The sequence below is a fragment of the Scheffersomyces amazonensis genome, assembly GCF_036850825.1.
Source record: "Scheffersomyces amazonensis strain UFMG-HMD-26.3 chromosome Unknown RJT21scaffold_8, whole genome shotgun sequence".
Lineage (NCBI taxonomy): Eukaryota > Fungi > Ascomycota > Pichiomycetes > Serinales > Debaryomycetaceae > Scheffersomyces > Scheffersomyces amazonensis.
In genome coordinates this window covers 471,977-492,652 of record NW_027042748.1, presented here as the reverse complement: position 1 = coordinate 492,652, position 20,676 = coordinate 471,977, and the positions used below count along the sequence as shown (strand labels likewise).

Genomic DNA, 20,676 nt, shown 5'->3' with positions numbered 1-20,676 from the left:
ATTAAATTATTAAATTATTAAATTATTAAATTACATGAACAATATATTACTTCTTACTATATACATTTTAAAATTGTCTGTCATTAATGTGATACCATTATTAGTCCTTAGGCTTTGTTGGAGAAAAATCAGGTAAATGCAGTTGTAATCTTCTAATAGCCCAATTTAAACCAGAAAATTTAACATCTGGATCACTCATTCCTTCAGTTGATGTAAATATTTTCCAAAATTTTGGATCTTTAAATCTTGGATCTTCTGGTTTAAATACTCCAAGTGATTCTCTTATAGATAATACTGCTTCTCTTAATTCAGCTGCTAAATCTGATCTAATTTTTTGAGCTTTTTTACCTGTTTTTAATTCTTCGGTGAGATCAGTAGGATTTTTTGGATCTATATATTTCTTTACCAATTTTCTCCATTTTTCTCTATATTCTTCTATTTTAAAATCTGGAAATTGTTCTCCAATACTGATATGAACTTCTGCTCCTAAATTATCTGGTAACCATCTTCTAAATCCTCTATCTTCGGTGGTTTCAGGAGCAATTTTTTCAAATCCAAATGCAAATACAGGAACTACAACTGGTGCTCTAGTACTTTCCAAAATAAGACGGGATACACCCCATTTGAAATATCTCATTGAATTATGATGAGGCTCTTCAAGTTGTAAAACAAATCCTTCAGGGAAAATGTGAAACCATGAAGTTTTCGATCGTATAAATGGAGATTTAGACATTAATACATTTGTAGATTCAGGTGATGGTTTTATAAATTTAACCAACTCTTGAGAATTTTTTGGTTTAGGACCTAAATTATTAATCTCTTGTAATAAGTTTGGCTTTTCAATATCTTTAACTCCCGGAGTAAATTCAAGATCCAAAGTATCATCGGGGCTTAAAATTCTAATGGCTGCATCTAATGAACCTTGAAAAGGACCTTCACCAAATCTTTTAGTACCTAAAATCTTTCCTAAATTGAAGAACCATGATTGAGCTAAATTTGAGAAACATACATTATGAGCTCCAAATCCCCATCTAATATCATCAACATGTAAATGAAATCTCATTGGTAAGGCTGCAAAGAATGTTGGATCATCTACTACAGACATATGATTCATCACAGTTAATAATGATCTTTTCTCTTCCCTTGCCTTAGTTAAGGCAACATCTAATTTTTCTATATTATGCAATCTTGGTTTATACAATACATTTAAAAGTAGCTTCGACTGCAAGATCATAGCTAAGCAAGTAGCATGAGAAGCATAATTCCAAAATGCTGACCGTCTAGGATATTCGGAAAGAAAGTCGTCACCTCTTTTCAACACATCTTGAAACGACATCTTTAGTTTAACCTATCTCCTGCCCTTATAAAGAAACAGCACAACGCTTCTTACCTTAAACTGATGTAAATGACTATTTTCTCCAGGATTTTCAATAATTTTTTTTTTTGGGTTCAAAAACGTTTTTCAATTTTTTGTCGTGCATAGTACATCATCATAGTTTGCAGCACGTTGTTTCTTATATTCTTATAACGTAGTCTTGAAGATTTGTTCAAATGTGAGTCTGCTATCAATTTGTAGATGAGTTTTATCAAGTGGGACATCTTCTTTACTCTTGGGAATTTGAAAGCCTGACTTCATTACTTCATCAACTCTGGGTAAATATTCATGCAACATAAATTCTGTGAAACCTTGTACATGACTTGGTTGTACTTTATAATGTAACTGTTTGGAAGTAAGATAACCATCAGCTAGATTTGATTTAGATACCTCCTCTATAGTTTTCAGTTTAAAGTCGTAGAAATCATTTTCATGGATGTGTATTGGATGGTAGGGGTCGAATCCTAGTTCACGATATAAAGTTGCAAATTTATTATTAATGTATGGTGTACATCTGTACATATCATAGGACATACATTGCAGTTGAATAGATCTCTTTAATAGCATCTTGAATTTAATGTCTTTCCATTCCAAATATCTCAGGTCGTCTATAATATCTGTAGGATCAGTAGATGTCATACTTTTGTGAATAGATGAAGATTGATCAAAAGCGCTATTGAAGCTAATGTAAAAATATCCAGAATATAAATCCTTGTAATCAGGTACTTCAATGTTAGCAGGCTTTCTTGCAGGTTTATATTTCACTAATCGGGGTTCCTGTTGTGGTGTTTGGTTAACCAGTGGCATTTTAGTGGTAGTGTTCTTACCCGCTAGTAGTAACAAATTTTTTAAAAATTTTAATTTTTGCAATTTTCTTTCTTATGATATTTTCTCTTATCTTCAACCTAATTATAAATAATGAGTCTGGGTGAGTCAAACCAAGATATAGGAGACTTATTCAAAGATGCATTCTTATATTGGACCAGAAAACCAATAGATCCATTCAAATATAAGAAGAACCAACGAGTAGAAGAGCTTATGAAAATGTTTGAAGTTTATAATACTTACACTGTCAACTCTGAAGAGGTACCTACTGATACTTGGTTACTAGAATTAATTCTCAGATCCGATTTAAAACTTTCCCAAATTCAAATAAAGACAATTTTAGGAATAGACTCTACAAATGAAACTCATAATCTAGTATTCGAATTACTTCAATCTTCAATTGCCGCTGTTGTCAAATCTTTGGTCACAACTGTTGGTTCTACTAATTTATCAGAATATCCATTAACTGAAATTAAATATATTATATATAAAATAGCTGTCAATTTCCAACCCCTCTTCTTTGTTCCAGTAAAGGATAAATTCCCCATATATGGTTCAACCGTTAGGCTCGCTCCTATATATACATTTACTAATTCAAATCCATCATATCTAGAAGTTGTTAATACTATTAATACTGATACTATTACTGCAGGAGTTAATAAACCCCAATGTGAAATAATAAGATATCATGATAGATTTAATCAGATGTGGTTATTATTCATTATGTTTAAATCAGAAATGGAAAAGTTAAAGGTTAATGAAATGAATCCCAGGCGCTACCAAGTTTTTGCAGCATCTCGATCCTGTACATAGTTCTTAACTATGGGAAATTTTTTTTTTTTCACTCATCTCATCCTAATAAATCAAAAAAAATGCCTGAAGACTACAAATGTATATTACTTATTGAATAAATTAATTTAACACACAAATTACAACCATGGCTAAGATTAAAAAGAGAGGTGCTTCAGGTAATGCTAAGAACTTCATTACCAGAACTCAAGCAGTTAAGAAGTTGCAAGTTTCTTTAGCCGATTTCCGTAGACTTTGTATCTTTAAAGGTATTTATCCAAGAGAACCAAGAAATAAGAAGAAAGCTAATAAAGGATCTACTGCGCCAGTAACATTTTATTATTCAAAAGATATTCAATATTTATTGCATGAACCGGTCTTAGCTAAATTCAGAGAACATAAGACATTTGCAAAGAAATTACAAAGAGCTTTAGGTAGAGGAGAAGTTAGTGATGCACAAAAATTAGAACAAAATCGTCCAAAATATACTTTAGAACATATAATTAAGGAAAGATATCCTACCTTCTTAGATGCTTTAAGAGATCTTGATGATCCTTTAAATATGTTATTTTTATTTGCTAATATGCCAGCCACTGATAAAGTTAGTCATAAAGTTACTAAAGAAGCTGAAAAATTATGTAATCAATGGCTTGCTTATGTAGCTAAAGAAAGAGTTCTTAAGAAAGTATTTGTATCTATTAAAGGTGTTTATTATCAAGCCAATGTTAAAGGTCAAGAAGTAAGGTGGTTAGTACCATTTAAATTCCCAACTAATATTCCAACTGATGTAGATTTCAGAATTATGTTAACCTTTTTAGAATTTTATTCTACTTTATTGCATTTTGTTTTATTCAGATTATATAATGATGCTAATTTAATTTATCCACCAACAATTGATATTGAAAAATTGAAAGGTATTGGAGGTATTTCATCTTATGTTTTACAATCTAAAGAACAAGGTGTTAATGCATTATTACCAAGTGAAAAGAAGGAAGAAGAATTAGATAATTCTGTTGAAGGAAAAGAATTAACTACTGAAGAAATTAGTAGAGCTATTGAAGCTGATGAAGATCAAGGTGAAGAAGAACAAGAAGATCAAGATGATGAAAATGTAGAAGAAGCTGATTTAGATCAATTTGAAAGTAAAAATAAGACAACTGGTGATTTATTAGCTCAACCTTCTAAATTTGCTTCACCAACTTCTACATTATTTTCTAAATTTATATTCTTTGTTGGTCGTGAAGTTCCATTAGATATTTTAGAATTATGTATTGTTTCTAGTGGAGGATCAATTATTTCCGAAATTGCATTGGATGATTTAAAGATTAATAATCCAGAAGCTTTTAAAAAATTGGATTTATCGAACATTACCCATCAAATTATAGATAGACCAAAATTAAATCAAAAAGTTCCAGGTAGAACTTATATTCAACCACAATGGGTATTTGACTGCATAAATAAAAGTGAATTATTACCTGTTAATGATTACGCACCGGGTGAAACTTTGCCTCCACATTTATCTCCATGGGGAGATGCTGGTGGATATGATCCAGAAGCTCATAAATCTAATGGAGAATCTGAAACTGGAGAAGTAGTGGAAGAAGAAGGTGAAGAGGAAGAAGATGATGATGATGAAGAAGGTGAAGAAGATGATGATGAAGAAGAAGAGGATGAAGAAATTGATGAAGAAGAAAGAGAAGAACTTGAAGCACAAAAGGAATTAGAAAGAGAAGTTGCTGGTATCAAATATTCCGACACTACTAGTGAAGAAACTGCTTCAGCCAAGAAATCTAAAGGTAAGAAGAGAAGTGCTGAAGATGAAGAAAAGGAATTGAAGAAGATTATGATGACCAACAAGCAACGTAAATTATATAAGAAGATGCAATATGGTATTGAAAAGAAGGAAGCTAGACAAGATGAATTAGCTAAGAAGAGAAGAAAGATTGAAAAGACTAAAGCTGAATTAACCAAATTAAACAAGAACAAGAAATAGAAATACAAATAGGAATAGGAATACAAATAGTTTAAATCTTACCTATGTAAATTAGTACCAGTTGACAATGTATATATAGTTAATACACTTTAAGTAATACCTTTAGGGATCTGCTGCTTCTGTAGCATATAGCGATTTTTGTATTTTTGTATTTTTTCTAGGTGCGAAATTTATCCCCTACACTACATTTTAGGTGAAGTTAATCTCCTCTCTCTATACTATTTCGTACCAACTTCAGTCTTCAGTATGTTGCGAAGGGGTATTAGACTGTTTAGTATATCAATAGGTACTTGTCAGAAGGCAAAAGTATCACAAGAAGTTTTATCGCGGGATGAGATTCTGAAGTTGTTGAATACTCCTACTTGGAAGGTAGGAGATTTGATGAAGACCACTGAGGAAGATATACAAGATGTTAAAGTTGATTCTAGTATAATACGAAAGATGCTCAAACTTTCTGGATTAAAAGAAGATGTTCTGCCTGAACGAGAAACCGAATTAATACGAGCATTAAAATTGCAGATGGGTTTTATTAAGAAATTGTATGGAACAGGTGAAGAAATGAGTGTTCGGGGGAAGAAATCTAATGATACGAATTTTAGATTGATGGCGGAGGATCATAAGCCAGATACTCCATTGACATTGGATATATTACTTGCTGAAATTGATGCCTTACCCAATAAAGTTGATCCTGAAAAGGGAGAGTTTACATCGTCGATTGATATTAAAAAGTTAAGATCAAGCAACAATCCTTTATTCAGTTCAAAATCAATAGAGAAAGTATGATTCATTGATGACTATAGTTTACGACACTACTTGTATATAAAAACGTATATTTCATTATCTTTTTAATGGTACTCTAGAATCCATAAACATTCTATCGGGAATTTCTAATTTAAAGAGGTTCTTCAAGAAATCTTGTAACTTTAATAACTCTTTTGATCCTTGACTTATTTGTTCTATATCTGTTGATTTTGGAATATTAATGTATGTTCTAATTTGGAAAGTATTAGATTCGTCTAATAGTTTTAGTTTAATCTTTTGATGTTGTTGTTCTTGAGCTGCAGCTGCATGACTATCATCTCTTATGAAGATTTTAAAGATTTCAATGACAATATCTCCATGAAAAAATCTAATCCCCTTAATCCAGTACTGGTTAACTACTCCATATCCGAGATTGTCTAAGAATAATAAAAATGAATCCTTTCTACCCACTAAATCTGGATCATTGGATATGTTAGATGACCCTTTGGTCATAGTGGTATCTTCATTGTCTTTCATTTCAATATCTTCCTTTGATTCTGGTACTGGTGGTTCTGCTGGTGGTGGGGATGGAGCTTGTTCTTCATTAATCCTTGCATGAACATGTATTAAAGTACTTTCATATATGGTTTGAGCACTGCATACTTGATTTTTACCTGCTATTGGAATATCAGATATCTGTAATGTCCAAGTTCTCTCTACTTCTTCATTACCACTGAATAATCTATCCACTAATACTATACTATTTTCATCTGCTCCAATGATTGGTTTTGCTATATCAAGATTTCTTCCACTATCATCATCCCAAGTAGTTATACATTTCATATAATACTGTTCTATTTGATTAACTTTACCTGGTTCAAATTTAGGTTTAAATACATATGTTGGTTTAGTCACTAATGTATAAGTAGATATAGGTTGAGGTCGGAGTAATCCTGTCATGGCCTGAAGTGTAGATATAGTCTGTACATACTTACTGTGTGGAATTGATGATACCAATGATAGTTGATGAACCATTGTTACTGCAATTAGTTCATATATGTTATGTTGTGCTGTGGATTGATCAATACAGATAGTACGGTGGGATAAACAAACTATTCCATAGTTAAGATTTTTTTCAGTGCTATATTGGAAACTACACAGCAATGCAAAATACTATGTAAATTAAATATTATACAATTATACAAGTAAATAGAAAAGTTATACAGGAAATTATACAAGATACTATATGTATAGGGAAGAATTACCTCTTCTCTTCAGTAATTGAATTTTCACCTCGATTTCTTACTCTCACCTTTATCGTCCACTTCGGTATTACTAGTATCCTCCATGAATGCTGCTACAACATAACCTATTAATACGATATTTGCCACTGCAGCTGCTGCACCACCACTGAGTATAGCATTATTTCCAAAGAGATATTGAACAATAAAAAATGTAGTTATGGGGAACACTATCATACCAGCCGTGAAGAAAACCAACTTGTTGATCACTGATCTACAATTAGAATTAGAATTAATTAGTAACTTAACTTAAACAACCAAAATATGAAATGAATAAATACTTACTGAGGAATATCGGGACGTCCAGCCATATTGAATAAACTCTTATATTGTACTGGAACTATACGATAATTACTAGATACTTTTGAATTATAACATTGGCTGTTTGCATTAGGTATGGGAAAGCTGTTAACTATGGGAATTCAACGGGACTGCACACAGGACCCCTCCTTCCCTCATACAAATTAATTTTATCATCGACAATTTTAAAATGAGCAGGGGACACAATTGGTTAATCCGAATTCCTTTATCAATTGACACTTGTAGTTGTTAGATAATATGAAATTTGGTGGCTTGCACTTGGTAGCCTCAGTGTTGGCATTATCCGAGGGAGTAGTTGGGTTTTCAGACACTGCGTCTTTCTATTCTTCTATTAAGTTGAATGGACAATTCGACTATATAACAGAAGCTTCTGTCCTTTCAAGATCTATACAATCAGTTACTAATAATGTTTGTCGTGATAATGAAAGATTAATTATATATAGAGTCAAGGGATTATCTCATAATGGTGGTATATTACCAGAAGAGTCATCATCATCTCCAATATCATTTATAAAGCATGTTCACTATAATTCACCAAATGAAATTGACTTTGAAATAGGTGAATCATGTAATCAAGATAGTATTAAATACGTTAATGATATTAATAGTATTGAACAATATCTGAATCCAATAGTCATTGTGGATGTTGAAGATGATCATCATCATAAAGTTGAAGAATTCTTAACTCATCCAAGTAATATTAAAGTCATTGTTCAAGGTAAACCTAAATTCCATTCTAAGACTAAATTAAAGGATTTAGAACGTTTAATTGAAGATAAATTATATGAACATTTGAATATTGACATTGCTTCTGGTAGCAAGACTACCAAGAGAGATCAAATTGATCATGAAGAAGAAGATTTTGATAAAATTATAGCAGAAGTAGAAGAAGATTTTAGGGCTGCTGAATCATTTATTGCTGAAGAAGGTGATTCTGTAGTAAGTATTTTTGATGATGAGGGGGATGTTGAAGCCACTGAAGATCAAATCATCACTCCAAAAGCTACTGGTTCTAATCTTTTCACTAATTATCAATTCTTTTCATCAGGAATATGGTCAGGACTCATTGTATCTGGATTCTTATTATTCGTATTATACAATGCATTGAGTTGGATTTCAACTATTGAAGTTTCCTATGGTTCATTTGATAAACAAATTGATTTTGAAAAGAAGAATGAATAACCAATCACGCTGGTTAATAATAAAATATTTTACAATTATTTCTATCTATTTTGTCTATGTTATTTTATATACTATAATATATAAGTTTTAGAATGCTTAAGTATTGAGGAATTCGTGAAATCGTGCTTCATATCCTCATATAGTCAAGTCTAAGAAGAAAGTCAAAAGGTTGACTTCAAGCACTTTGTTTCACTTACTTAGATTGTAATTAAACACACAGCAGTCTTCATGTTAAGGAGTATTAGTATATCTAAAGAGGGTAATGTGTGATGTAGGTAAGAAATTCCTAGACAGTGGGTCACGTGAAATGGATAACTGCAATTTTTTATACTCACTCTTACACTTTTTTTGCAGCTCCCTTGGCGGGAATGGTGAACACTCTTCTCTTCTTTTGGAAGTATTGAAGAGTTCTATATGGTTGGTACTTAATTACATAGTTGATTGCCTTGATTGTTGGCATTATTGCAAAGGTTTAGGATTTTAAGAGTTGTAACTAATTGGGTTATCGGAATGGACTTATCCTGTTAGTTGGTGGTTATCAAGCGTCTATTTCAATCATTTTTAGCTTACAGTATCAATACATTGGGTGTCATTGCTATAGTATGTGGTTAGTTATGTTGCTATTGCTGGTGTTATAAGATAGTTGCTTACATGGTTTTCTTCATTGCTGGTTGTATACATTCCTTGCTGGTTTAAGGGTTTGTTAGGATCATCAATTATTATTCTATTAACAACACTGTTATACTTCTGAAGATGCATCACTAACTTTACTTTCTAGGTCTGTATATTCCCCCCTTTAAGCAAGAATCTATTTAGGTACTTATTAACATCCTTTTTTATAGAATCATTTGGGCTTTTTGGCTAAGTCTCTTTTGTGTACGGCAATTTAGGTGGTATTCTACGGAAATTACTTCCGAAGTCCGTTTGGGCAACGCTGATTAAAGCGGCTGAATTTACTAACACTTTTCTAGCCATTATATATTAACTCTATACTTTAGGACTTACTTGACTCTACTTACACTGAAATTCTAGCTTTATTGGCAATCAGCTAAGAACAATCCCCCGGGGGAGCCCGCATAAATTAATAGTGGGTAATAGTGGGAAGTGGGATATAATAGTGGGATATAATATTGTGATATAATAGTGGGTTTAAATAGTGGGTTTTAATAGTGGAATATAATAGTGGGATCTAATCAGTATTAGTGGTAGATACTACTATCAGTACATTGAAGATACTAGTTTTGAGGGTGGTGTCACAATCAACAAATCCTAAATCTGTTCATATTATGAATCTCATAGTATTACTAACAACTTGCTTATACGAAGGGGGAATTTGAGATATAACTATCATTCAGACAATAGTTAGTGACAATATATTGATATAGTCACTTATATAGAGGTATATAGATATCTACTAACCATTTTCTTATAGAGCTGACTACGGTAAATTAAATTATACTAACAACTTGCTTAAAAGGGATTACTAACAACTTGCTTAAATGGGATTACTAACAACTTGCTTAAATGGGATTACTAACCACTTTTTATAGCCAACGTATGTTTTGTAAATTTCTAATTTGCAAAAAACATTTATTAATACGGACAGTTATAATATATGTCCTTTATATATAATAGTAGTGATGTAGAGTAACCTAACCTAGTATACACCAAGTAGAGGATTAGAAAGGATTAAGGTTCTCAGATAAAACGGGTTCAGTGGTAAGATCAATTATTTACTTATTAAATAGTATTCCCAGAACTACATACTGTAAACGTTTCAAGTAGACATATAATTTAACTCGTATTACTATCAGTTATTTACTATAAACTACATGGCTTAAATATACCTAGGTATTTAACAATTTACTGAGAAGTTTCCTAACATAGTTTGATCTTGAGTATCTTCTTCCTTTTTACATGAGATGAATTGGCTGTGAATAGGACTGAGTTCTGCATTTAAGAACTGAAGTCGGAACGGAAGATAAAACTGATGCAATACCTGACGGGTGCAAAAAAATTGGTCCCGCGCAGCACGGATAATTTTTAAAGCTCCCGTCTATTATTATAAACTATTTTGCATCCATAATCTAAAGAATATATAAATACGATAATACTTTTAACACTTTTACTAACCCTAATAGATTTGATATTTTAAGAAAACAAATAAGGGTTAATACAAAAAGATAACTACAAAATGAGTGCCAAAGTCAAAGTTCCTAGCGTGTTTTTTCAAACACAATGTGCCTTAATGAATGGGTTTTTTCCAGCAAAGGCTCAATATACTGAAGTAGATTATCCAAAATTGGATGGTAAAGTTGTAATTATTACTGGAGCTTCTTCCGGTGTTGGTTATGAAGCAGCTAAATTATTATTAGCTGTTACAAATGCTAAGGTTTATATCATTGCAAGAAACAAGAGAAAGATTGAAGATGCCATTAAGAAATTGCAATTAGAAATAGCCCAAGAATTCAATAAGAAGACTATTAATGTTGATTATGTCTTAGCTGACTTTAGTGATTTAACTACCATCAAGGCTGCTGCTCAAGATTTTCTTTCAAAAGAAACTAGATTAGATATTATTATCCACAATGCTGGTGTTATGACCCCGCCCCCTGGATCCAAGACTAAGCAGGGTTATGAATTACAATTAGGCACCAACAATCTTGGACCCCATTTGTTACAAAAATACTTAGATCCTATTTTTATTGCTACTTCCAAAACGAATAAACAGGGTGAATCTAGAATTATTTATACCTCAGCTTCGGCTCACTTTTCTGCTCCATTAGGGGGAATTCATTATGCTGATCCAAATTATTATAATACTAAAGCTACACCTTTTACTATTTATGGTCAAAGTAAAGCCATCAACATTTTACTGGCCAAGCAATGGACCAAGGAACATCCTGAAGCAAATAATGTTATATGTGCATCTTTATGCCCAGGTTTTCTTAAAACTGATTTACAAAGATACATGTCAGGTTTTGCACATATTGTTGTTAACAGATTATTTCACGAACCAAGAAATGGAGCTTATACAGAATTGTTTGCTGCTTTGTCTCCAGAATTAACTAAAGTGAAGTCTGGTTCATACATTGAATCCTTTGGAAAGTTTGCCACTGAAAGAGCAGACCTTCAAGAACCAGCTGCTGCCAGGAAGAGTTGGAATTTCTTAGAACAAGAGGTCGCAAAATATTATGAACCATAGTTGTTTCTTTATATTAAACACTGTTTAACCTACATTGATATTACAATTATATTAATATTATTTAAATTGAAGTCGATTCAGAAAAAGCCATATTAATCCTTTTCTCTATGTAATTTTATATTTTACAATATATATACAAGTTTTTGTTTAGTATACATAAGGGATTATTTTATAAGGAACTTTGGCCTCATATTCTTCCCATTGTTTACCATATTTAGCTCTACATTTAGCTTCATCTCTCATTTGCCTATGTAACAATAAAGTTCCAAAATATATAACATAAAAATACGTTAATGGAGTTTGAAATCCAGTTGGTAAACACCATGACCAACCAATTAACCAATCACCTAAATAGTTTATATGTTGGGATAATCCCCACCATCCATCACATAACAATTTGGATCCTGTCTTGGTAGGAATGCTAACTAAATTAAGATGATCGAGCTTACCCTGTCTGAAGTCAGACTTTTGTTTGTTGGAAGAGTGGAAGATGTAATAGCCAAGGACTTTTATACCAAGAATTAATGCAATGTTTGAGAATCCCAAGCTGACTTTATGTTCAGGTAAGCAAACATATCTTGCTGGAAGTGAATATGACCATGGTAACCAGGCGAGATCACCGAAGGCAAGCATAAAACCAAACCCATCAGTAGTAATATCAATCATAGTTAATAACCCTTCTTCATTGAGGACTCCATCAAATACATAGAAAGCTTGTAAGGCATTGATCAAGACTAATGAATCTGTGATTTCACCATATTTATGATACTGATTATGAATGCATGATAAATTAATGAGAAACCATAATAATAATCCAGGACGTAATTCACAAAACAATTTGATATCCCAAGTACCTATTCTAGGATTCAATTCACGACCTATAAACCAATCATAAATGACAGATCCTGTATTCCCATTGACCGATAAGACTCTCTCTCTGGTTTTAACACCATTGGGGGTAATCAAAGGTATGAAAGAGGTTATGTATACAAATATGGCCAATAAGAAGGAAAAAATCGTGGTAACAATAGTTAATTTCAAATGATTGTCATAAATGAATTGTAATTCAGGTAAGTACCAATTGGTAGATTGGTATACTCTAGCAGCCAAAACGGCGAGTAAAGTTCCTGACATAGCAAGACCATTGATCTTATAGTTTAATTTAGTATTATCTCTGAGAGTAACACCATTTAAACTTCTACCAGGAAGAATGAAATCTAAAATGACTAAACCAAAAAACCATGTGAGGTATGCTAACCAACAAGTTTTGTCGAAACAAAGATCTATCCATTCAGTACTGTTTTGAGGTAATTGATCTATGATAGCTTGAATATCAAGATTGATGCCTGTTAAAGAGTAATTTTCATTGGTAATTAGGGCAAAGAATATAATTAATGTAGGTAATCCTAATGTAATTCCTATAGCTCCTGGTAATCCTGAGAACTCCCAATGAGTTGTCTTTGGATTTAGGGGTGATGACATGATGCTGTAGTGAGTGCTAGTAGTTCAAGATCAATATTTAGCTATAATTTTTCAGTTCTCGCTATTCACTATTTACTTTTCGTACCGAGACTCGCCAGTAGTGGTGATTCAGAAGTTTGGACTATTCATTTAGGCAGTTTAATTTCTCCTTGATTTGGGTATGAATATCAAAGCAAATCAGTCTTCTTAAGTACTTTGGACTATTGGACCTACAATGAACTTCACATAGCCCAGGCTCTTCGACCTCGTATAGTCGCTATACGAGGAGATGGTTGCTCGCTAAACGAGCACAGAAAAATACTTACTAGCATATAATAAATATCTCTCCTAGCTGGAAAAAGCTCAACTTTATCACTAATGAGATTATTAGAGTAAATAACCCACATCTGTTATGATCGTGTGTTATGATCGTGAAAAGTGCCACTTCAACATCCTGAACTAATTAACCAATTTTGGGTCCTGTAACAAGACAGAAAAAACTGAAGTATGTCTCTTAGACTGAGGTAGTTAAATCTACTTTTACTAATCATCATATCCTTATATCTAATTAGTAGACCGTTAATTTCCATAAGCTAACTTCTATCTTAAGATCCTCTTGTATTTTTAGGTATATAATTATGACTAGCTTTCTTATCACTTATCGGAGTAAACACAACCTTATCCGAAGACAATAAGATGCTATTGTTATCGGTTCTCTTATTGATATTAACGGCGCTTGGTCAAGTTATTACATTCAAAACATTTGATAATGTGAATCGCTTAATGATTGCTACAACATTGAACTTCGTTGATACTATTCAAATTAATCTCATTGAGTGAATAGTATCAATGAAGTTTGCCAAGGGCAGTTACGAAATAGTCATGTAGATACGTTAACGTTCAATATAGTTGCTATAAAACGTTGGTATCAAGAATATTTGACTAGTAGTAAGACACAGAGTATCAGTATCGATGACTATTTTAACGATATATTCATCCCTTTTACAGGTGTACTCATCTACGATGGTGTATCATTCTATAATGTGGTTGAGGCAACCAATGAAGGAAGACTGTTTGAAAGAAAGTCATCATTCCCCTAGTTTCAAATTGAGGAGGAGTTCGATTACTACTTTGATAGTAAAGCCGTAAACAATGGCTCTCCATATTTAGATGAACTTACTGATGTAAATGGCATTCAATGGATGATATATGTCACTTTGAACAAAAAGGGAACGAGGAATACAACTGCTATCGAATAATTCAATGATTACATTGTCTGGCAAGAAGCCTATAGTAGGAGTGTCTGATGAGGAAGGACAAATAATAGTGATAACAAGTATTCCGTGCTCATAAAACAGTTATCAATGGAATGTAGAGTCAAGCAATACGACTTTGAATCTCTCAGTTGCACTGGTTAACTGCATGGTATGTTATTATTGATTTCTGTATAAGAAAAATTAGGTTTTTAAAATCATACATTTTAGCAAAGCCAAAGTCAACAAATTTACTTCATCTGTTTGAGCCATTTCGACTGTAGGATATTATCTCAGCGATACTCACACAAATCATGGGTTATCTTTAAAATCAAAATGGCTTAGCCCTTGTCTCCTATCTCACTCGGTTGAGTGGCTCTAAAGATTATAGACGAGCTCGCTAAAATCTTAAAAACAGAACTCTAATTCCAGACAATTCAATATCTATCAGGGATACTACTGCAAGTATAGAATAATTGTAGTTGTTCTTTGTATATTATACAAAAAGGCAACTTATCAGAGCCATAATTTTCTTAATAAGATCACCGGTATTAAGAAGCTTTTTTCGTAAATTATTAGGGCAACTTTTCACTGATTGCGAAACAATTGAACTTATCTAGAACTTAGAACTTATCCGTATTATCAGAGGCCGGGGTGAGGTGGGGAGAGTCAGTCAAGAATAAATATATGCATATTCCACAGTTTTAATGTGTAATGTTGTGTTCCACGGAGGTCTTCGTAAGTGTGTATGTTTTTGTCTTGTAATACTGTATTTCGTAAACAATAGGGGCCAAATTCCGCCTTTTTTCATTCAGTATGGAGCCGTAGACAGACAAGGTAGGTAAATATTATGACAGTTTCATTTGCAAAATGTAGAATAATTGACAATGACATATCCGGAAATTATAATAACTAATTAATGACATTAATAGAATACAAGACAAAAATGCATGGCTGGACAATTTTCTTATATATTTTCTGACTTATAAACACAATTTATTATAATATTAGAGGATCATACGAGAGATCTGTTCCATCATGTCTTATTCTGTGAGTCAAATAGGCTTCTCGACTACCCTGTAGAGTATTGTCATATTTATTATTTACTGTGACCATATGTCAATTTACCGATGAATAAAGTTGAAAAATATTTGGGGAGATTTGTTGCGTAAATTTTAGTTTTTACGTTAATAATTAAATCAATAAGTGTGAACATAATTAGATAACGGTTACTAAATAATATCAATAACCTTATCTGATAACAGCCTATACTACAGATACATTTATATGCCATAGTATGTTCTATAATATTATGAACTGTGGGCGCGTAATTAAAATAACGGAGTTCCTAAAGCAGTTAAAAAACATCTAATTTAACCCAATTAGGTTAAATTACATGCATATAAATTAAACGCGTCTTAACTTTAGTTCTTCGCTGACTTTTTTCTATCAGACTTTTTCGTTTCTAAGGCTATCATGCTGCTGACAACGGTGTTTCCCCAGATTACGTTTATTACACATAGCAGCTTAGATAAGAGTTGTGTAAATTGTGAAGCAGGAGCAAATTTTGTTTAAATTTCCATTAACTCGAGATCTGTTGGTATATCTTAAAAGAAAAATGTGTTTTTGTCTGTCAGATTGTGCGAATCCAACTGCCCGGCTTTCAATTAGGCTGAAAAATTAACAATACTGGATTGTGAATAATGAGACATTTGACGACGACAAACAATAAATAATTGCTATTATTATTAAACTTATAGTTAAAGTATATTATTGTTCTGTTACTAATAATTTATTAACTGTAAACCTTTGCTGGTTTATGTGGGTCTGTGCAAACACCTAAATTGTCGACGGCCTATTAAAGCGGAGTTGGTCATTAAAGAAGTGGGTTTAATAGAAATAACTTCATTTAACTTATCCCTACATTTCTTCGACTAAGTTTATTATTTTCAAAATTGTCAAAAGTGGGAAGTTTTTACTAGAAGGGGTGTTGCAGTGATTCACTGCCAAAGCAATTTAGCAAATGAACTAAATCCTATCAGTGTAATTAATGTATTTATAAACCTTTTGTAATAAGTAGGCAAGGAAGGGGAAAATGTAACCTAGACCATCATAAAGCAGTTAATTTGAACCAGCCAAGCAGCTCACTTGGCAGCGAAAAAAAAAAAGGTCAGTTGTGAAAAATATGAGCAGTAGCAAACCTAAGTTAAACGACAATTTAAACTAAGGAGAGTTGAGAAAAGCTATTCTTGATTTGGATCTTAATAGATTCGAAGGTGAATCCAGGTAGAATAAAACTAGAAGCAAGTCAAGACGATCTAATAAACTCAGGCACAAGTAGATGAGGATTTATGTTGCGTAGCATTAAATTACAGACAGGTACTTCCAATATATCTGTTACAATATGAGTCAATCATATATCGAACGAGTTTACTCTTTACATATTTAGTTTATAGTTGTAACATGTCAATTTCATTAAGAATTAAGCATGAAAGATGTGTGTAGAAGATTCTAACTTCAAGAATATTCTGGTTAGTAATCCGACAAGCTTTTTTTATTAAGGACAAAAGAAGTGTGCAAACAGCTGTAATTACCTCAATTTATTAGCATTAGTGGTTAGCATTCTAACAAGCTTTCTCATAACGTTACAATGCAATAAACAATCTTGTGGATATAATTAAAATTAGAGAAGAACCGTCACTGGTTCCTGACTTTTGTTCATTCCCATTGTCTTGGTGCTTTGCGTCTGAAATTTTTATGCTTATTTGTCTGAAAATTCCCAATTTCCTCTGCCATTAGCCTATGATAGGATATAACATGAGGAGAGAAACTCAATATATTAAGTTTGCTTTAGTTAAAATAAGTCGAATGAGGGGAATACTTAAACGTTATATCGAATAAGATATTATAGAGACCAAACTGTAATAAGCAACCTCCTGCTGTAGGCAGAAACTCCTGCCAAATCGTACTATACAATCTATCAAGTGTCTGTCACTGAAAAAAAAAGGAGGTGTTCCATCAGACATTTTTTCGTGAGCTGAATTTCTCTTTTTTTTTTTTAACAGCCCTCTTTTATATATTCATTTTGATATCCTTTTTCTTCAATTTTTCCAGAATCGACAAATTGAACTTTTATATATCCACACCGTATACCCACCCCGGAGCCCTAACTTGATATTCGTGGTTTTGTATCGGTAGTAGTATATATACAAATCAGTTTGAGTCAACTTTTTCCCATAGTTGTTCGTTGCCCACTAGTTTAAAGCCAAATCACTAGGTCACTAGGATAATTGGCGAATTCAATTCCAATTTACAACATACCTACCCACCCATTACTTTCATTTAAATTATCTAGTCTTGTTCAGTCTTTAGTTATCTGGTGATTATATCCAATCTTTGTATCTTAAGTGTTGGAGCCATCTATCTACCCTCGTTAAATTTTGATTCTTCACTATCTCGGTCAATTACCGCACTAGTCTAACGAGAAAAATCATCCACTTGACTACAATAGCCCCATGAAATCTTATACTGTAACTGTTGCCCCACGACCAACCTTAGATCAAATTAATTCCTTCATTGGTCCTGATAATAACCTCCCCATTATGTATGACAATCAACAACATAATCATCAACAAGCTCCATTAAATCATCAACAACTCTACAATCACGACACTTCTTCCGCTAATAATATCTTACCACTGGCCGCGAATTATTTCCCCCAGCAAAATTCTTCGGCACAAAATTTCTCTCCCCACAATCATAGTCAGAACCATAATCATAGTCAGAACTTGAACTTAAGTCAGAATGTTAATCAAAATCTCCTACAACAACAACAACACCACTCTTTAGATCAAATGCATAGTGACCAACTTGGTAACCCTCATTTAATTCCGCATTATCTTCCGTCTCCAAATCCAAGACCAAGAGCCAAAAGTGCCATGACGATATCTCCTCGGAAACCAGAAACAAATATTACTAGAAATGCTAGTATGCCTAATAATCCTGCTCCATGGCTTGAAGAACCCGAAACTCCAAGAAAGAAGAAAAGAGGTAGACCTCCTAAACCCACTTCATTAACCAATCAGATCACTTCTACTATGAATATTAGTGTTAATACTTCACCTCTCAACACAAGTCCAATTGCAGAATCAAATTCATTACTGATTGCTAAACGAGGAGTTCCTGACTTTTTCACGCCATTAATGAGAGTATCCCCTAGTTCAAGATCTAGGAAAAAGAGTAGAAAGAATTCCACTTCAAATACATCTCCAACATTAATTAAGAAACAAAAATCAGCTTCAAATTTATCTGATGTTGGTAGATCCACTTCTAATGCTAATATTATGGAAAATGTGTTGATCACTCCATTATCTGCTGTTAATAATGTCAATTTGACTCCCTATAATCAAATTAATAGTAAGACTCTTGATAATTTATCGATGGTTACTCAATCAGCTTCGAGCTCTCATATGTCAGATTCAATCCCTTTCTATAATACTCCTCCATCTTCTTCAGTCAAGAATCAATTTCCTTCGTCATTCAATCAACCAAATGTTTCTACTGATGTTGATAGTCGTAAATTATCTTTATCTCCCGACCCTTCACCTGTAGAAACATCAATCAAGCATTCTCAGTATACAAAGGCTTCTACTAAATCCATAACACCTTTGACAACTCCAACAATAGGTGGTGGATCCAATGTAGAAGATTCAAATCAAAATTTATTACCTCCTGCTTCATTAATTACCAAGTCTCCCAAAGTTTCATCTAATGGTAAACAGACTACTAATGATTTCCTGTTGAAGTTATTGATTGATGAGCTGGGTAAAGCTGTGTTATCTACTGATTTCTTTTCTTCTAGTGCAAAGGCTACTTTGGTTAAGCAAGAAGTTAGCAATGGTGCTGTTGAAGATGTTGAAGTTGATACTGACTTGGTATCACCTTTGGATTCAAAACCCAAGAAGGATAGAAGCAAGATGCCCACGCTTAATTCTTTACAAGAAGAGCAAGAACAAGAGCCGGTCAAGCCTAAATTGGTACATAATGATACAGTTCTTGGTATTGAAGCTAGTTATAATCAAGATACTGGATCTGAATTATCACCTGGATTATCTAATTCTAGTGGAATTAATAGTAGTAATAATAATAATACTAATAATAACACCAATAATGATTCTTCAAATCGTCCAAATTTATTGAGAAGATATAATTCTGATGTTACAGGCTTGAATGGCTATAATCAACCTACCACCAATACAACTTTGGCTTCAATTAATGAGAATGCTAATCTTGGTGGAATGGTTCAACTTCCTCAAACTCCCAACTATAAAGAGAATTACTTGTATACATCTACTGGCTTAACACCCAATAGCAATTTAACGTTTAACTTGACTCCTCAATTCAATTCCATGATGTATTCAATGATGAATATCAATTCTCCTCAACAAAGAAAGGGAGGTAGTGTGATGAATAATCAGCAGTTCTTTTTGACTCAAGATTTTTATCATTCTGATGCATTAGATGGTCAAATGCAGTATAGTCAACAGCCACAAGAGAATTTACCACAGGCTGAAACACACCCCAGTCAAGCATCGCCACCACTATCACATCAACAACAGCAACAGCAACAATTACAACAATTACAATTACAACAATTACAATTACAACAATCTCCTGGTAGAACAATCAACATGAATGATTTGATGAACCTTCGCAAGGATCCTACATCCAATATGGTTATGGCTATGACCAAATCGGCTCCATCATCTTCATCATCTTCGGCGTCATCCTCAGAAGATACAGGAGATGCACGACTTGCATTGAAGAAGATTATCTACATCAAGAGAAAGTGAAAGAAAGTGAATGGTCAATGTACCATACTGCCATGCATTCTATTATTATATTTCATCCCCACTATTCAGTTCTTCGTCGTTACGTTTCTTTCTTTCTTTCTTTCTTTCTTTCTTTCTTTCTTTTTATAGCTCATTTGTTTTTCTTTATTTCTTTCTTTTCATTATTACTGATCCAGCTTCTGCTTTTGTCATTTGTTTCTATAGTTCTTCTTTATATTCCTGGCATTATTCACTACTATTCTACGTCTAAATGTATGTAAAATATTACTAGAAAAATCGAAAAATCCGCGTAACTATGAGTACAGTATCCAGTAAATATGAGTACAGAACCACAAACAAAACAAGACCTAAAAAAAATTGAAAAATGGCCTGTACACG

General features: G+C 32.9%; 11 protein-coding genes across 11 annotated transcripts; 6 read left to right on the top strand and 5 right to left on the bottom strand. All coding sequences in view use genetic code 12, as the record gives it.

Moving 5' to 3' along the window:
* Positions 1-1,390, bottom strand: TAZ1 (lysophosphatidylcholine acyltransferase). The gene has a single exon (XM_064882680.1). The coding sequence runs from the start codon at positions 1,334-1,336 to the stop codon at positions 101-103; it is 1,236 nt and encodes a 411-aa protein (XP_064736050.1). The 5' UTR covers positions 1,337-1,390; the 3' UTR covers positions 1-100.
* A 132-nt stretch (positions 1,391-1,522) lies between these two features.
* RJT21DRAFT_133690 (uncharacterized protein) lies at positions 1,523-2,198 on the bottom strand (the record flags this gene model as incomplete). Its single annotated transcript, XM_064883216.1, has 1 exon — positions 1,523-2,198. Exon 1 carries the CDS (start codon positions 2,180-2,182, stop codon positions 1,523-1,525), a length of 660 nt encoding a protein of 219 aa, XP_064736049.1. The 5' UTR covers positions 2,183-2,198.
* A 95-nt stretch (positions 2,199-2,293) lies between these two features.
* On the top strand, positions 2,294-3,013 carry RJT21DRAFT_133689 (uncharacterized protein; the record flags this gene model as incomplete). The annotated part of the gene is made up of 1 exon (XM_064883215.1): positions 2,294-3,013. One exon carries the CDS (start codon positions 2,294-2,296, stop codon positions 3,011-3,013), a length of 720 nt encoding a protein of 239 aa, XP_064736048.1.
* Positions 3,014-3,102: 89 nt separating this feature from the next.
* On the top strand, positions 3,103-5,084 carry PES1 (mRNA-binding ribosome synthesis protein). The gene has a single exon (XM_064882679.1). It carries the CDS (start codon positions 3,138-3,140, stop codon positions 4,980-4,982), a length of 1,845 nt encoding a protein of 614 aa, XP_064736047.1. The 5' UTR covers positions 3,103-3,137; the 3' UTR covers positions 4,983-5,084.
* Positions 5,085-5,145: 61 nt separating this feature from the next.
* Positions 5,146-5,792, top strand: RJT21DRAFT_57888 (glutamyl-tRNA(Gln) amidotransferase subunit F). Its single transcript, XM_064885104.1, has one exon. The coding sequence runs from the start codon at positions 5,229-5,231 to the stop codon at positions 5,763-5,765; it is 537 nt and encodes a 178-aa protein (XP_064736046.1). The 5' UTR covers positions 5,146-5,228; the 3' UTR covers positions 5,766-5,792.
* MED18 (Med18p) lies at positions 5,793-6,890 on the bottom strand. The gene has a single exon (XM_064885105.1). It carries the CDS (start codon positions 6,756-6,758, stop codon positions 5,820-5,822), a length of 939 nt encoding a protein of 312 aa, XP_064736045.1. The 5' UTR covers positions 6,759-6,890; the 3' UTR covers positions 5,793-5,819.
* Positions 6,884-7,521, bottom strand: RJT21DRAFT_123320 (uncharacterized protein). Its single transcript, XM_064882678.1, has 2 exons — positions 7,310-7,521; positions 6,884-7,238 (listed from the first exon to the last, which is right to left on the bottom strand). The coding sequence occupies exons 1-2, from the start codon at positions 7,333-7,335 to the stop codon at positions 7,013-7,015; spliced, it is 252 nt and encodes an 83-aa protein (XP_064736044.1). The 5' UTR covers positions 7,336-7,521; the 3' UTR covers positions 6,884-7,012.
* ABG1 (Abg1p) lies at positions 7,522-8,828 on the top strand. Its single transcript, XM_064882930.1, has one exon. It carries the CDS (start codon positions 7,583-7,585, stop codon positions 8,525-8,527), a length of 945 nt encoding a protein of 314 aa, XP_064736043.1. The 5' UTR covers positions 7,522-7,582; the 3' UTR covers positions 8,528-8,828.
* Positions 8,829-10,721: 1,893 nt separating this feature from the next.
* Positions 10,722-11,806, top strand: RJT21DRAFT_133687 (short-chain alcohol dehydrogenase; the record flags this gene model as incomplete). The annotated part of the gene is made up of 1 exon (XM_064883214.1): positions 10,722-11,806. One exon carries the CDS (start codon positions 10,722-10,724, stop codon positions 11,730-11,732), a length of 1,011 nt encoding a protein of 336 aa, XP_064736042.1. The 3' UTR covers positions 11,733-11,806.
* Positions 11,804-13,473, bottom strand: ERG24 (delta(14)-sterol reductase). The gene has a single exon (XM_064882677.1). The coding sequence runs from the start codon at positions 13,212-13,214 to the stop codon at positions 11,880-11,882; it is 1,335 nt and encodes a 444-aa protein (XP_064736041.1). The 5' UTR covers positions 13,215-13,473; the 3' UTR covers positions 11,804-11,879.
* Positions 13,474-17,465: 3,992 nt separating this feature from the next.
* Positions 17,466-20,421, top strand: RJT21DRAFT_123313 (uncharacterized protein). The gene has a single exon (XM_064882676.1). It carries the CDS (start codon positions 17,962-17,964, stop codon positions 20,296-20,298), a length of 2,337 nt encoding a protein of 778 aa, XP_064736040.1. The 5' UTR covers positions 17,466-17,961; the 3' UTR covers positions 20,299-20,421.
* Positions 20,422-20,676: the final 255 nt, after the last annotated feature.